This window comes from Eptesicus fuscus, chromosome 22 (genome assembly GCF_027574615.1).
Source record: "Eptesicus fuscus isolate TK198812 chromosome 22, DD_ASM_mEF_20220401, whole genome shotgun sequence".
Classification (NCBI taxonomy): Eukaryota; Metazoa; Chordata; class Mammalia; order Chiroptera; family Vespertilionidae; genus Eptesicus; species Eptesicus fuscus.
In genome coordinates, this window is record NC_072494.1 from 42,522,584 (window position 1) to 42,538,993 (window position 16,410).

Genomic DNA, 16,410 nt, shown 5'->3' on the forward strand with positions numbered 1-16,410 from the left:
CTGGCCAGAAGCTTGGAAACCTCTTACAGAAACAAGACGAAGAGGCTTTTACAATTACAAAGGGAGTGTTGTGGATTAGTAAACACTTATTTAAAAAGCATCACTGCACACTGCACAGCTGAATGGAGGAGCCGCCGGTCATTAATCCTGAGCGGGGAGCCGGCCACACTGACCGGCACCCCAGGCCGCGGGGCTGTAGGCAACGGCCAGGCGGGGTCTCAGGCTGAACGTGCGCAGGCGGCAACGGAGAGGCGCGAGGACTGCGGGCAGTAAGGCCAGAGTTCAGGGGCCGCCGGGGACAGCAGTGAGGCAGGGACAGGACTAGGAAACACACAGCCGTCCAGCTAACGCACTGTTCCAACCTCGCGGGTGACCGGACCGGAGAGGGCGTGTGAGCGGCAGGCGCCTGGAGTCTCGCCCCGTCTCCCCGCCACACCCACCCAGCACGGTCGCCCTCGTCGTGGGACACAAGCAGGCCAGCGGTGTCATGTCCCGTCACGTGCTGAGGAGGCCGAGGTAGCTCCATCCGCAGAAGCACACCTCCCTCCGGACAGCCAGTGACCCCTCACCACCTCCCGGGGAACACCCACCCGTGCCCACGAGGAGAAGAGGCTATTGAGCACACTATCCGTGTGAAGCTGCAGACGGCACCCCAGGGCCGGGGACGCCCACCCACAGTCTCTGGCCGCGGGCAGCGCTGGAGGCACCAGGGTGGAACCAGCGCCCACCTTCTGGAGGACGCTCCTCGCTCGGGACACACAGGCGGGCCGCCCCTCGGCCCCCTTGCTCCTCAGCCTCACTCACGGCAGGTGGTGTGGCTCCACGGATTTCCCCGGACGCTGGCTGTAACACATGGGAGCTGCGGAACCGCCCGGGGAGCGAGCAGGCTGCCAGGAAACGTCCGGCTCGGATGAAACACGGCCGGGCCCAGCTGGGCTCCAGTGCTGCGGGGCTGCGGGCGTTTATTTCACGTCTTGGCTGGAACCTTTCACTCCTGTCCCGTCTCTTCTGGTCCCCGCCCTCTCTGTCTCCCTCCTTCTCCTGGCAGCCACAGCCCCACGCTGCCGCACACACACGCACCCACCCACATGAACACACACAACACGTGCACACACACAGCGCACACACTCACACACAACACATGCACACACACAACACATACACAACGCACATGCACACACAACACAAGGACACACACAAGGACACACACCACACGCACACACACCACACATACACAACACACATGCACACACAACACATGCACACACAACACCCACACACACAACACACACAAGAACATACACAACACATGCACACACAGGCACATACAAAGGACACACACCACACACACAAGACACATGCATGCACACAACACACACACAACACACACATAACACAGACACATAAGGACACATACACACAGAACACACATAAGGACACACATTCACACACAACACATGCATGCACACAAGAACACACACTCAAACACAAGGACACACACACACACACGCACACACGCACCACAGACACACTCACACATACAACACACACACAACAGACACACAAGGACACACATAGGACACACACACAATACATGCACACACACATGCGCACGCAAGGATACACACACACATGGACATGTACACATCCCAGCTCATTCCACCACTAATAGTCACCTCGCCCTAACACGCTTGGTCTCAGCAGGGGCACAATTTAAAACTGACACGGAAGGAACACACCTGTCGGGCCGGCCTTTGCTTCACCCACCCGCACGCTCAAGACCCAGAAACAATAACCAAGTTCACGGGGAGCCAGCGAGAGGCTCTTTCACGCTGCGTTTTGAAGCCGTGTCTGCGCGGCTTGTGCCATCAGACGTGATTGTCTGCACATGTGCGGTTACGACACTCCAGAAACGGTGCGCAGCCCACAGGGTGACGTCGGAGGGAGTGCTGCCTCCCGGCCCGAGGCCGGGCTCCCCGCTTAGGGAAGATGCCAACGCGGGCTGCCCGCCCGCTTCCTGCCCGTCACGCAGACTCCTCGGCTCCTTTGTGAGCGTGCCACGTTCTCGTCCTCACACTCACACAGAGCAAAGCTCTTTCTGGAAAGATCTGTCAGGAAGTGGGTAAATGCATATGGGCTGGAGCCCCCCACAGCCCCTTAGTTCATCTGGAACCCATTTCTGAGCACACACTTCTCCCCAGGATCGGTGGTTTCTAGGGGGCACCGGCGACTCACCAGCTCCTACGGGAATAGCAACTCGCGTGAGCACCAGAGGACCAGGGTCTTCGACTGCCAGAGCACACCGGGCCAGCTCTGACTCCCTGCCGCTTTGAACTCTGACCGAGACGGCCCTGCCCGTTGGCGTGGGTGCTGCCTCTGGGCCTGCCCCCAGCGGCCCCGGCCCCTCTAGTGGATCCTTTGTGGTGAGCCCAGACTCTCAGGGGCCAGAACGTCCCAGCCAGCACCCCCTCTCCTTGTGTCTGGGCTGACTCCTCGCCCTCTCACCCAGGCCACCTCTGACGGAGAAGCTGGGGTTCCCTGGCCACAGTTCATGCCACTGGCCAACACGGAGCGGAGGGACCGTCACCTCCACGGCAGACGTAACACCTCAGTCAACACAGCGGGGATGACGTGCCATGCCTACTTTCCCTTCCTTCCTTCCCCAGTTTAGTCTAATCATCCCAACGAAACAACAAAGCCATCCCCACCCGCCACCACAGGCCCGGCCAGCAGTGCCCCGGCCTCGGGGCTCCAGGCCCAGGACCCTCCGCCGAGGGGCAGCCGCCTCTGCAAGGCCGTCCTGTCCCAGCCTGCTGTCACGCTGCTGAGGGAGCGGACGGCTGATCTGAGAAATCGAGTTGGATTGCTGTCCCAAATCCACACTCGGTTCTCCTGTGTCTGTCTGATCGATTTCACTCTGTGCGACACAGCTTGTCGCTACGGATTTTCATGCTGGTCGGGAGCCGCGGGGACCCAAGGACCCATGGACGATGCTCAGCACCCGCCCGTCCCTCTGAAACCCCGCCTCTCCGTTGATGGCTTTTTAACGGGCCTCCGACAGGTCGGAGAAAGGGTTCTTCTTCAGACCACACACCTGATGCAATGGACACCGGCTCCAGCTTTGCTCCCGCTCCCAGGCCGGCTTCGGCCACCTTCCCACCCCCGGCGTCGGCCACCTGTGCAGCTGCTCCCCGCAGGGACGCAAGTGGCCGCAGGTGCCTGCCAACGCTGATTGTGTCTGGCAGCCCCGGACGCCCGCCCCAGCGCCTCGGTTTTGTGGGCAGAATGCCGCCGACGGCGTCACCGATAGACACGAGAAACTAAGCTCAGATGGGTCCCACTACGTGTCACTGTGAGCCCGGTGGCTGTGAAATAATTGGCAGGGAGAGGACGGAGGGGACTTGTGTTCTTACACTGATGCCCTGGGGACTGTACATCTGACTGGCCGCCAGTCCGTCACTGTATCCTCCTGTCTGGCTGATAACATGGCGAAGGGTATCCACCTGCGGGAGGAACGAGAGAGGAGGTTAGTCAGGGCGCCACCGCTCGGCATGCCAGGTCGCGCCATCGCTCGGAGACGCTCCTCTGGGGGTCCACGAGGAGGAGGCTGGCCCCTCTCTAAGCCAACCCGGTCTCCCCTCGAGCTCCGTGAGGTGACAGGAACACGGTAACAGGAAGGGGGCTCCCACTGAGCTTCCGGGAAGCTGCACAAGGCGGTGGAGGAGGTGGGGGGCACCACGGGAGAGGGAGGACTGACCCCCCACATCTCCGTGCAGCTTCTCCCCGGCTGGTGTCCCATAGAGGGCACCCGGCCAGCCACTGCCCGAGAGCAGGCGTGGCTGCCACGCATCTGTCTGGGGACACGATGGCCAGCGCTGCTACCTGGCCGGGGTGTGACCGTATCTCCTCACACGTGACCCAGGCTTCCTGAGCGAGGGCTGGAGCGCCGGCCTGCGGTCTATTCTGGGCACGTCGTGCTTCCTGGCCACATGCCGATGACACAGGTGGGCATGGCTGGTAAAGCCTGGGCAGTTCTGACCCAGAGCCCCCCGCCGCCCCTCGCCCATCAGGGGTGGGAGGGTGAGCTGCCCGGGACCCTGGGCTACCCCACGTGCTTCACTTTTGCTTCCCGCATGAACTTGGACTTGGCACCAGAACGGGTCCCTGGACCCTCCGGAAGGCTGGGAGATGGGCCCGGTCAGCCGGCGGGGTCTCCCAGAGGTTCACCTGGAAGCAGGAGACGCTCAGCGCCTGCCTCCCAGGCCTCAGCTCCATGTCAGGCAGATAGTGAGTGGAAACCCGGAGAGGGAGACCCGGAGAGGGAGCCGTTGCCCGAGCAGCCCCTGTGTCCCGGGCAGTGAGCACAGAGCGCTGAGTCCCCTCGCTCCTGCCCCGCCTTCCCAGTGTGATTGACAAGCCAGAGCCAAATGCATTCACCAAGTGTGGACGAGATTCCCCACGACAATGGTTGTCTGTTTCGGATTGGTTTGGTTGTTGCTAAGGTTTGCGTCTACGCGTCCCTCTGAAGCGGTAAGTGCCGACACGACCAGGAAGTGCCCACGGGACCGAGGGCTCTGGGCTCCAGGTGCCCCTGCCGGCACCGTGGCTGGTCCCTACCTGTGACTGCACGTTGGCTCCAACCTGGGCCCCTTGGTAAGAATCCCCATTGAGTGACTGCACGCTCATGAACAAATCTCCAGAGTTTGACATGTTAAAAGAGCTGGAAGAACCTGGAAAGGAAAGGATGAGGCACCTGAATCACAGAAAGGAAAAGGCTCCGCCCGCAACTGACAGCGAGAGGAAGAGCGACATGCAAAGCAACCCCCAAACGAAACTGCACCCACACCCCTCCCCCTGGTTAGTAGCATGGAGAACAGAGCAGACAGAGGTGCAGGGGTCCTCGGTGCGGGAGAGCCACAGTGGGCAGGCGCCCCAGGCCCGCCCCGCAGCAGCTCCCAGTTGGGGGAGGGGCCGCACATTCTTGTCCGCTCATCTAGTGGGGCTGGGCAGTCTCCAGGCCTAAGGCCTCCCTTCCCGCCTCTGAGGTCTAGGGCTGGCAGGGGACCGCACGCGGGAGAACGTGGGCTGGTCCACGCCACGTCCGCCCCCGCCTGGAGCGCACGAGCTGGGCAGCTGCATCCGAACACGCTGCTGTCGGCCCACCCGCCTGCACTGGGGCCGCGGGGCGGGGTGCATGAAGCAGCGCCCTCGCGGGCGGGACCCAGGGCTGATTCCGCTGACATTCCTGATTTCTAGAAAGCAGGCGAAGTTCCTTGTTGGGTGGCAAACAGCCCAAGAAAGCCTCCGGGGTGGGGAGACGTGTGAGAATGCGCTACCCTCCCCTGCTACCTGCCGCTATGGAGGAAGAGGAAGCAGGGTTAATGGGCCAGGAACGGTGAGCATGCGTGAGTATGGCGTGCTGATAACAACAGGAATAATAGCACAGGGCCCACAGCGGGGCAGGTGAGCATCTGCCCGAGATGGAGCCTTTCCCCGGAGTTTGCCCTGAGGTCCATCCTGGCCCCACCCCGGCTCCCCTGGGAAAACCCACCCCCACAACCTAAACACGAGGGTGTGGGAGCTTCTGATTATTCTGAAGTCAGCGTGCAGCTCAGCGCATTAGGAAAGGAAGCCCGACGTGCAAGGTTTGGTTAAGTCATGACGTTAGCCTGGAAGAGGAGACGCAGGGACCAGGTCCTTCCACTCTGTGCTTTCCAGCCAGACGCTCTGGCTGCTCTCGCCGCGTGCTCTCGGCAGCACCGCCGTGTGGAGTCGCCCAACAAGGATTCCTGCCTGAGCTCGGGCTCCTTCCTGGCTCTGCAGGAGCGCCCTGCCTCCGCCGGAGGGCTCCGCCACGCGGGCCGGGGCTCCGGTTTTCTCCGCGGAAGGACGCCTTCTAGCAGCGCATCCTACGCTAACGAGCCGTCCTATCCTCACGCTTCGAGAGCCCTGAGAGGAACCAAGACTGAGCTGAGCATGCTCGCCTGGGGACGACCTTGAGACAGGAAACAGCGTCTTCCTGGGTTCTGTGGGACGCCCCTCGACATGCAAGGACCCAGCTACTTTGCTGCATGAACTGAGCTCGAGCTCGCTCCCTTCCGGTGGGAAACGGAGTTCCTTCTTTGGGGGTGGGCACCCCGACACTGCCTGAAGACTACGGCCTTGCCACAGCTCTGCACGCATCCTGTGTCGTCTGGCACGTTTCTCTGGGTAGCTCATCCCAAAGAAATTAGAAAAGTTGGGTCTTAGGCAAAATAGGCAACACAGGCCCAAGGTCTGCGTGGTTCCGGCTCTGGTCTCCCAACGGGGGTGATGCCCAGGCCCCCCCATCCCTAGTCAGCCTCACGGTGACCTGTCAATCCCAGGCCTCCATGCCCTAGTTATCCCCCTCTTAAATTTTCCTTTGAATCCCAGAAATAGAAGCTAAATAATAAAAGCCACTTTGCCGTAAGGGTGACAACATGCACTCCCACGCCAATGCCATCAGCACCCAGGACCGGCCACTCTGAGAACCAGCGGGAGCGGCTCACAGGCTCTCGGCTTTCCCGGGAGTGCGCAGTCTGAGCGCAGGAGCGCGACCCTTCCCCGTCCAATAGCAGGAACACTACCCTCCAGATGCTGGCTGGTGGCCCACACACCGAGAACCGGGAGAACCCCAAGGCGTACCCGACGCCAGGGAATGTGGCATCCATGACCACGAAGGCCCAGGATGTGCCAGGTACAAGGCATACGCTGCCATCAACACACGGTTTCAGAACTACACGAGCATAGAGTCATGGTAACGTGCCTGGGCCGCACGGACACAGCGAGGACAGCGCAGGGCAGGACTCAGAGCAGTAACGGGGGCTCCCGTGTGTGGGGCTGCCTCCTGCACGCGTGTCACACAACCAGGGCTCCTGACTCATGTGTGTCTGCAGGCGGCCGCTGCCCTCAGGGAAGGTCACACCGACATCTAAGTAACAGAAGACAGTTCTTCCTCCTGCGCTGGAGCCGGGGAGGGGTGGGGGCACAGCCCGTGGGGCGGCTCCGCGGTGCTGCGGCCTCCCCATTCCCACAGAAGCACCCGCTTGCTCAGCCACGGGCCTTCCCTGCGGGCGGCGGTAACATCACCGCCACTTAGACAAGCAGGCTGCGCTACCGCTGGCCCGCCCACAGGCTCAGCCTGGACTGGGGAAGGGGCGAGGTTCCAGCTGCCACCCCGACATTCCGGGCTCCTCTGGAGCTCCACTGCCCGAAGGAGACCGAGGGGGAGCCTAGGTCCCCGTGGGCGCCACGCGTTGGCGCGGGCAGACGTGTGAGTGCGGGGGTCCCGGGGACTGCACGTCTAGAGTCTCCAGGACACGTAAATTTGTGCAGGAAGAAGGAAACCAGTCACCTTCATCTCCCAAAACAGAGGATGCTAATGATGAAATCGCAGTGCTGCGCGGGGTTACGGACCCGGCACCGCTGACCTCTCACCCCACTCTTCCTGTGGGCAGGTGTTCCGGACCGGCGCTGCGGAACGGTCACCCATGGCCCTGGCCCCGGCCGCCCTCCCAAAGGGACAGCGCCAAGTGTCTGCAGACAGTCCGGTGTCCCGGACGCAAGCTCCCGCTGAGCGCGGTGACAGGACGGCGTGCGGTCCTCTCCACTGCGTCTGTGTGTGGCCGCGGCAGGGAGATGGGCCTCCGTCTGCAGACAGAGGAGGGGCCGCCTGTCAGGCCCCACCAGGTGGGGCTCGAGGAAGGCTGAGTGTCGCCGGCCGGCCTCTCTCTTCTCCAGGACTCCTCCTCCGCCCAACTCGAAAGCCCTGCTACTTCCCGCTCAGGGCCAAGCAGAAAGGGGAAAGGTCGCCTGGCTGCTGGGAGCCCGCGGCAGGTGCTGGGAGCCCGCGGCAGGTGTTGGGAGCCCGCGGCAGGTGCTGGGAGCCCGCGGCAGGTGTTGGGAGCCCGCGGCAGGTGTTGGGAGCCCGCGGCAGGTGTTGGGAGCCCGCGGCAGGTGTTGGGAGCCCGCGGCAGGTGCTGGGAGCCCGCGGCAGGTGTTGGGAGCCCGCGGCAGGTGCTGGGAGCCCGCGGCAGGTGCTGGGAGCCCGCGGCAGGTGTTGGGAGCCCGCGGCAGGTGTTGGGAGCCCGCGGCAGGTGTTGGGAGCCCGCGGCAGGTGTTGGGAGCCCGCGGCAGGTGTTGGGAGCCCGCGGCAGGTGCTGGGAGCCCGCGGCAGGTGTGGGTCGGGTCAAGGTTCTGAGCCCCAGTCCCGAGAGGCTGTGTTGTCGTTCTGCACTGAGGCGGGAGGGGAGGACACCAGAAGAGAGAACTCAACAGAACCACCACCGGGGGAGCCTTCCTCTGGGCTTTGGAACACCAAGGACAAGGGTCCTGGGGTTGCCTGGTCCGGCGAGGCACCCTCCCTGGCCGTGGCCTTCTCTCTGGCCATGGGGCTGCACTGATCGCCTCTCAGGAAGCCGGGGCCAGGGCTTTCACATGACAATCCTCCACCACCCCCAAAGCACCAGGCCTCCTGTTTCCGGGTGGAATGCGAACAGGAACCTGGGCTCCCACTAACTAAACGGGGCCGGAGGGCGACCTGCCACGCGGGGCCTGCCGCCGCCCACGGCACATCCGTGCAGCTGAGCAGAGGCTGCCACCTGGGCGTGCTTCGCTGGTCACACATCCGGATCCCATGCTGATGTCGGTGCTGCCACGTGGACACCGGCAAAGCACAGCCAATTTCTTCTTTCCTGGATGCGGAAATGTCCTCCAAACTTCCCAAAAGATAATCCTACCTTCCCCAGAGGGCCCCCTCTATCTGGGAGATCAGCTCTCGTCTGTAATCTCATCATCCAGAGTCCTGGGGACTGTCCCTCAAGGTCTTCTCAGAGGAATTTTTGGGACCCAGGGTTATAATTATTACTTCAATGGGCCCCCACTTTTGCATCCTTTTTTTTCCCTTCTATTCTTCCTCTGCATCCACTTGCCAACTCTGCTGGTATAAAATACGGCATTTGCCAGGCATGCTCACTGATCTAGATGCTCACTATCCACCACAGGTCCCAGTTTTAGGTGGTTTTATGAAATAAGCTGAAGGAAGCAGACCTGCGTCTCAGCCAACAGGGACACTCAGAAGTGGCTGGACAACGGGAGGAGAGCAGCTCTGGAGGGAAGCCTCGGGGAGCCGCTGGCCCAGCGTCGTCCTTGCAGGAGGAATGCAATTTACAGCGAGCAAACCTCCCAGACAACTCCCGCCTCGACAGGGACCAGAAGGCTCCAAGGTTCCGGAGCAGGAGGCTTCCAACCAGCCCAGCGCATTTCCAGATTTCCTTTGGTCTAAAACCTGCCGTCTGCTTTCACCGTCACGTCTGCGTTAGGCTTATCGAAGAGCCCATGGTCGGCAAACTGCGGCTCGCAAGCCACATGCGGCTCTTTGGCCCCTTGAGTGTGGCTCTTCCACAAAATACCACGGCCTGGGCGAGTCTATTTTGAAGAAGTGGCGTTAGAAGAAGTTTAAGTTTAAAAAATTTGGCTCTCAAAAGAAATGTCAGTCGTTGTACTGTTGGTATTTGGCTGTGTTGACTAATGAGTTTGCCGACCACTGGAAGAGCTAACGGCAGCATTAGAAACACCGGCTGTGACCGCTCGGCCTCCTCAGCGTTCTCCCCGCTCAGTGCAGCGATGTGGGCTGTGCAGGCGCCGGAGAGCACAGACACGCCGGGTGTCTCGTGTTGACACGTGTGTCCTTTAGAGGCCCGCTGCTGCCCACACAGCACGCCCCCTTTGCTCTGCTCCAGAGGAAGCCGCGCAGGGGCTCCTCGGCACGTTCTTTCCAGTGACTTCAGCACACCTGCGGGCCGTGGCTCCGCCTTCCCGGGATCACTTACTTTGTGTCAGAAAAGTCACATGACGTTGAAGCCACCAGAAAAACTTCAGGAGGCCGTAATCACAGGGACATTCCGAGAGGCCAGAGGCAGGGGTGAGTGCTGCCTGCTCTCTTCGCTCCTCCACGAAAGGAGGAACGTCACCGAGTCGTGACGAGGGGAGTCACAGGGCCCGTCCGAGGACGCGCCATAAATCCCGCCGCCATCTGCGGGGCAGATCTACGGGAGAGGAAAGCCATTTGCCCTCTGCTCTGCGTTACGATAACCTTTGCGGAGTGCGGAGTGGAGTGCGCTTTGCTGACAAACTGTCCTTCTCCCAAAGACGCCGCGAAACCGCCTGCTGGCGGCGCACGCCCACCGGGTCGCTGGGTCCGACACGCTCCATCACGGCCAGCGGGGCAGGAGGAAGCTCTGGTTCTTAACCTGTTGGCTTCGATCCTCCGTCAGTCACACCACAACGAGAAGGAGACACACAGAACCTCCACAGCACGCACGCCCCGCTCCCCTCCTGGGGTGCCGGGAGGAACGGCTGGGCCGATGCTGCGCTCACCACGCCACGTCCGCAGAGCCCAGGCCCTCCACGCGGGTTCCGTTTAAAGAAAGGGAGGCTGTGATGGCACCGCCCCGAGACGTGGAGAACCTCATGGCGATAGATCTGTGCATCCAGGGCCTCGTGTCTCCAAGAACAACCATCACAGCGGGGAGGGGACCTCAGTGGACAAACAAGCTTTGGGGTCAGAGGTCCCACGTGCCCCCAGAAAGGCTGGGCGTTAGATTTTCAACATTAAGAGCTCACATATTTAAATGTGCGACTCTTTACAATTGGAGGCATCGATTTTCTCACACGTGCACACCCAGCCCTGGGTAAACTGCCATAATCTGAGGTCAAACTCATTTCATTAGGAAATATTTCTGGTTTTTCCCTTAGAAAAAAGCACCAGCATATCCTCCAGAGCACACAAACACTAAGGTTATATTTTACGCATTGTGACTATGTTTTTTCCACAGGGGGAAGGAGTTCAGGCTGGATGAGATAAAGCACACCCCAAAATGTAAGTTGTGACCCTAAACTCTGGAACCGGAGTGACGGTGCATAAAACCAGGAACACAGCACAGGACCGAGTATAACGTGAAGACCGAAATCGGAATCATCTGAGTTAATGACGGGCAATTTCCTTGTGTACTTTACATATAGGAACCGAACAAAATAAAATGGTAAAGAATAACAACTATCAGAAGCATAGATATCACAGTCTGACTTTGCAGAACTGAACACCCACTGAGATGTCGGCTGGAAGAGTGAATATTCACGCGTGGAACCTGGCTCGTAGGTGACCGTGACCCGGCCTGTATGTGATGCAGCAATCGGACAAGCATCAGGTTCCATGAAACAGACCAAGTGCTAGGACCCGGGACCATGTCCACGTACCCACGAGCCATCGAGCTTCCTCACGGCATCTCTGAAGGGGGAACGTGGCGTCACCTCCTCAAAACCAACCGATTTACCTTGAACAGACACACCTGTGCTCACCTCCAGGCAAGCCCTGCGTGTGAGCAGCGGACACATCCCTCTTTGGGAATGAAAGGGACCCCTCAGGGCACTGACAGCCAAAAGGACACGCAGATTCACAAATGGGGAAGCCGGAGGCTTGGAGAAAACCCGGTGCAGAAAAGCGAGTACAACACGGAGCCCAGTCCCCCCAGATCAAAGAGGAAACTAACCGGCCGAGTTGGGAGTTGAGGGTGAGTTAGCCTGGCTTCCGTGGGCTGACACATTGGTGGCAGTGACAGCCGTTTTGGCAGCATAAATATTGGCTTCCTCTTGAAATTTACCTATGTTCTTCTTGTACCGGATTCGCTTATTTCCAAACCAGTTTGATACCTAGAGCGTGTGAGAGAAGATGAGAAGGTTAGCGTTTCCTCCGCCACAACAGGGCCCTTGTGGGGGGGAGGGGAAGCCGAAGAGGTGGGGGGGGGGGGGCGGTTCTCCAGTTCAGATTTCACAACCTTGAGGAAAAGGTCTGAAGTAAGAGCTGAGAGCAGCAACGATAAAACAAGACTCTCTCGCTGAACCCAACACAATTCCCACAACCACAGCGACAAAAACTCCCCTAGCAGGAGCCACTCTTTAAACCAGGACCCTCAGGCCAGGCAAGCGCCGGGAATTTGCTGACCTGTCAAGTATGACACTAAAACAACATGCTTTTAAAATTAAGTGTAGTTTTGGCCCTGGCTGGTGTGGCTCAGTTGGGTGAGCGTTGTCCTGGGCACTGAGAGGTCGCCGGGTGGATTCCTGGTTAGGGCACACGCCTGGGTTTTGGGCTCCATCCCCAGTAGGGGGCAACTGATCAATGATTCTCTCATCAATGTTTCTTTCTCTCTATCTCTCTAATAAAATAAAAACATATTTTTTAAAATAAAAATAAAAACATAAAAAACAATGAGTGCAGTGTTTGCAAGAATTTTCTTTGTCATAGCAATGCTAACGCTGACTTTGGACAATAAACATACGCCGACCTTTCAGTATCCATGTAAATCTCGGTTCACCTTGATGGGTTAAATGCAGACTTTTCGGGGTTAGGTAACTTCACGTGGACTGGATGCTCAGCCGTGGTGCTCAGACCGCGTCAGCGTCCATGGGGTCAGGCCCACAGGCTTCGCTGTGTGTGCAAGGCCCGCCCTCCTGACCTGGGGAGAAACTGGGGCTCCAGGCTCCCGTGTGCAAGCCAACACTCAGAATAGACCTGGTTTCCGTTCGCTGTGAATTCAGTCCCTTGGCGAGGCTCACAGCAGCTGTCCCGGCCTCTGCCAGACTCAAGTGGGGCAGCGCCCGTGAGCCTCCCTCCCCAGTCCCGGCCTAGGAAGGCGCGTGCCTGCCCCAGATTCCAGATGTGACTTAGCACTAAAATGCGGGGCTTACATAACTACAAAGCGGACTCTGAGCCTGGCGAGGGCGGGCGGCGGCTCCTGCGCCTCAGCACACACAGCGTCTAGGCCGAAGGCAGACAAAGGGAATTCTTGCAAGTGACACCGACTTTTGAATCCATGAGCAAGATTCACAGTCTCTCACGCTGACCCCCATCGCTCTATGCAGCGTGTGATACAGCAGACACGCCAAGGCTTTGCTGTGAAAATCAAACCGTGCCATTGCGGGATTAGTAAACACGAGAGACAGCCAATGAGGAAACGCCCTGTGTGTTGTAAGTGCTTGTGCAACAGAAAAACAGAGGTAAGCCAGAAGGGGGCACAGCGGGCCACTCACCCACACTGTGCAGTCCACCCCAAACCCGTTCTCCCTGGACAGCGCCCCACTGTCCATGTGCATCAACGTAACCTGGCTGCCTTTGCCTGCTGGTGGGACAGGGCAATAAACACACACTGACCTTGGGGGGGCCTGGATGAGCTGAGAAACGGGGGGATGATGGTGTTTGGGGGACTTTTGAGGAAGAAAGGACACGCCTGAGGGATGATGAAATCAGCTACAAGCGAGAAAACAGGAGAAGGAAGAGGTGCAGGGGGACATGTTGGGGACAGTTCCCTTCTAGGCGGGAACAGCTGAACGGGAGGGAAGGTGCCAGGTCCGTCCGGAATGCCTGGTCGCCCACCAGGGGCTGTCGCACGCCCTGGGCGGCATGTAGGACCCGTGTCTCACTAATGGCCTCACTGCTCAGCATCACGGCCTGAGGGGCCTGCAGGCACCGTCCCAGGAAGGTGGAGCCCTCACTCCTCTGGAGACTCCGAGGGCTTGTGAACCTGTGACGCCTCCAGAGCCTGTGGGCACCGCATGGAGCGTCCTGTGAGGCTGGCGCTCCGGGGGAGTAGGTATGTCTGCGGCCGTGAACGTGGATGAGGTCACTCAGCACGCAGAACAGTGCTCGCCAAGCCAAGTGCAGGGAGAGCTGCTGGGACAGATTCCCAGCCTCCCCGCCGCCCCTGAGATTCTGATTCAGGATTGGGAGGGGCAATTGTTCACGAAGAAAGAAGGGAGGGAGGGAGGGCCCTGGCTGGGAGTTAGGGACCTGGTCCACAGCTGGCGCCTGCCCAACACCCAGCAAACCGAAGAGTCACTTCTCCTTCCCCGGGGACCGAGGGTCTAGGTGCAGAGGAGAAGGGTTGGAATCGAAGACAAAGGACCCACCGCCCCTGCCCCGGGAGGGTGCTTCCTGGGTTGTCGGGACTGGAGATGACCTTCCTGGGTCAGTGCCTAAGGAAGGGGGAGCAGAAAAGGAGTGGGTCCTCCCACCTGATCTTGCTGGAAGGGTGTTGCTAAGGCTGCTGCAAAACCACACAGCGTGTGGGGAGCCCCTGGCGAGCTCGTCATCGGGATCCCCGGGGTGGAGACCGTGCTCTGGCCAGGCCTACTTCCGCTTGGCTAATCGCAGGCTGATGGGAGTGCGCCCTGCAGGGAGCACCGGGAGCCAGGACTCCGTTCAGGCAAGTACAGCGGCACAGCTTGTTCAAGAGGCCTGGCAGCTGTCCAGCGAACCCCCCACTACATCAGTTCCCCCCGCCCCACCCTCTACGGAGACCCAGGTGGGTCTCTTCACGTGACATAATTCTGAGGAAACCTTTCTGCGGTAGATTTCAGACTCTCCCTCCTGGTCCCAGCTAGAGACCGGGGTGGAATCCAGGGTTCCAACTGAGCGAGAAGTTCGCACGGACCTCCTTACATATGAATATTGCCTCCTCTCCTTCTCACACGAATGAAGACTCACGTCTGTGAACATCCCATATCCTGCATCTTGCCCTGACAACGGACACCTGCCAGGTCATCGCTCCCGGGGGAGGGGCACTCGGAGGCGTGTGCGACCCCCCCAGTGCACACCGGGGCGTTAATTCCCCACACCTTCGTCGGTGAGCACGGAGAGAAGGCGCGTCTGTCCCTTTCACGTGAAAGTTCGTCCCCTGACTAGAGGAGGTCCTGGGTGGGGCAGAAAGCGGGCTAAGGAATGGCCTGTGGCTGAGAAACTACAGGAGAGCTTTCCAAGGTCAAGTAAGCACCTCCGTGTGGAGGCAGCAGGCTGTCGGTGCGAGGACCCCGAGCCCCGTCTCACAGCCCTCCACCGGGTCTTTGGTTCCAGCTGGTCCCTGGCCAGTCCCCAGGCCCTGGCCGAAGCTCCCTTTTCACACGGAGCAGGCGGACCCCGCTGTCTCAGGGCTTCAGCTGCGAGAGCCTGCGGACCCCGAGGCTGAGTGCCGCCCCCCGCCGCCCCCAGGCGCAGGCTGAGCGGCCTCACCTGGGACACGGTGATGCCGCACTTCTTGGCCAGCTCCTCTTTGGCTTCCTCACTGGGGTAAGGGTTGCTGAGATGGGAATAGAAATATTCATTCAGGATTTCCGTGGCCTGCTTGTTGAAATTCCGTCTCTTCCGCCTGCATGGAAGAAAGGGAGCAGAGAGACACAAAAACGCGTTCACACAGAATTCACACCCACAGGAGAGGAGGTCCACGGGGAGAAGACACGGTTTCAGGGGGCTGTGCCCAGGGGCTGGCTGCCACAACCATCACCCGCACCCCCACTGTGAGGCCCAGAGGAAGGCCTGGCATGCAGAAGGGCCCCGGAGCGAAGCGGCACCTCCAGGTAAGAACAGCCCTAAATGGCAGAGGAGACGCCCCTGACTTCTTTCCTGCCACACAGGTGGCTGAGCGGGACCACTTTTTGAATAAAAGCGTTTTTCTGCCCTTAAAAAAAGTGCTAATTGAACTAATTTAAAGTGAGAATTCCTTCACTGCCTCCTCCCAGAAGGCCTTGGGCGGGGACACGGCCACTGCAGATGCGGTCGTCCCCCCACCCGAGCGGGGGCGGGGGGGGGGTCCTTCTTTAAGATAAAATGAGCTCATTTGCCTTTCTTGCTTCTGTCAAAAGCTTTTCCTTATGGACAAGATGCCCAGAACGGCCCTGGTTGTGCCAGGATAGAATTTCCCAATTTAGCCAACAGAAAGCGCGGACCACCTTGCTAGACAGGAAAGTCAGCTAATATTGTTTTCAGGGTCCCGCGTGGATTAATTAACACAATGAAGTGCCTGATTTTACCGGGTGAGCACCATCTGTCCACAGGTATGAGCCACATCTGTCCAGACACTGGCAAGACCGAGCCACTCTCCCAATCACGCTGGGTTTCTGGGTCACCCGCCTCAGAACCGGGCAGATGGAATTAGAAACCCAACTGGAAAGCAGGCACGTGTCTGAAGCTCCCGCAGGACGGGATCTGGGGGAAGGGCCGTGCTACCTGCTCCCAAGCTTGTCCTGGCATCACCTCTGGCTTCCTCTTGGCCGGAGAAGACAGCTGTCCGGGCCGGGGCCCTGCGCCCCGAGGGCTGCCCTGACGGGGAGAGCCTGAGCCTCGCTGTGTGAATGAGGGGTAATCTCCCGGAGGCCTCACCCCTGGTGGGCCTGCTCCGCTCCTTCCCGGCGGTGGCAGCCTCGGCCACACAGCCCAGGCCGGCGAACCCCGGGGCCAGGATTGGTCAGGATCTAAGAAACCGAGTGAAATGACACACTCCCCAGGATAGGTGCTCGGCCGCAGACACCCGCTACTCGCTTGGGCTTGAAGTGCTATCA

General features: G+C 59.8%; 1 protein-coding gene across 3 annotated transcripts in view; it reads right to left on the reverse strand.

The window, feature by feature from the left end:
* The window catches only part of PBX1 (PBX homeobox 1), a 211,578-nt gene that overhangs the window by 17,153 nt on the left and 178,015 nt on the right, over nucleotides 1-16,410 (reverse strand). For 2 of the 3 annotated variants that reach the window (XM_008153097.3, XM_054711683.1), the window contains 4 exons: nucleotides 15,086-15,221; nucleotides 11,571-11,730; nucleotides 4,618-4,730; nucleotides 3,414-3,503 (listed from right to left, as the gene is read on the reverse strand). In XM_008153097.3, coding sequence (XP_008151319.1) covers nucleotides 3,414-3,503; nucleotides 4,618-4,730; nucleotides 11,571-11,730; nucleotides 15,086-15,221 — 499 coding nt within the window. The remainder of the gene's footprint in view (nucleotides 1-3,413; nucleotides 3,504-4,617; nucleotides 4,731-11,570; nucleotides 11,731-15,085; nucleotides 15,222-16,410) is intronic. The other variant, XM_028127796.2, reaches the window with a different exon arrangement.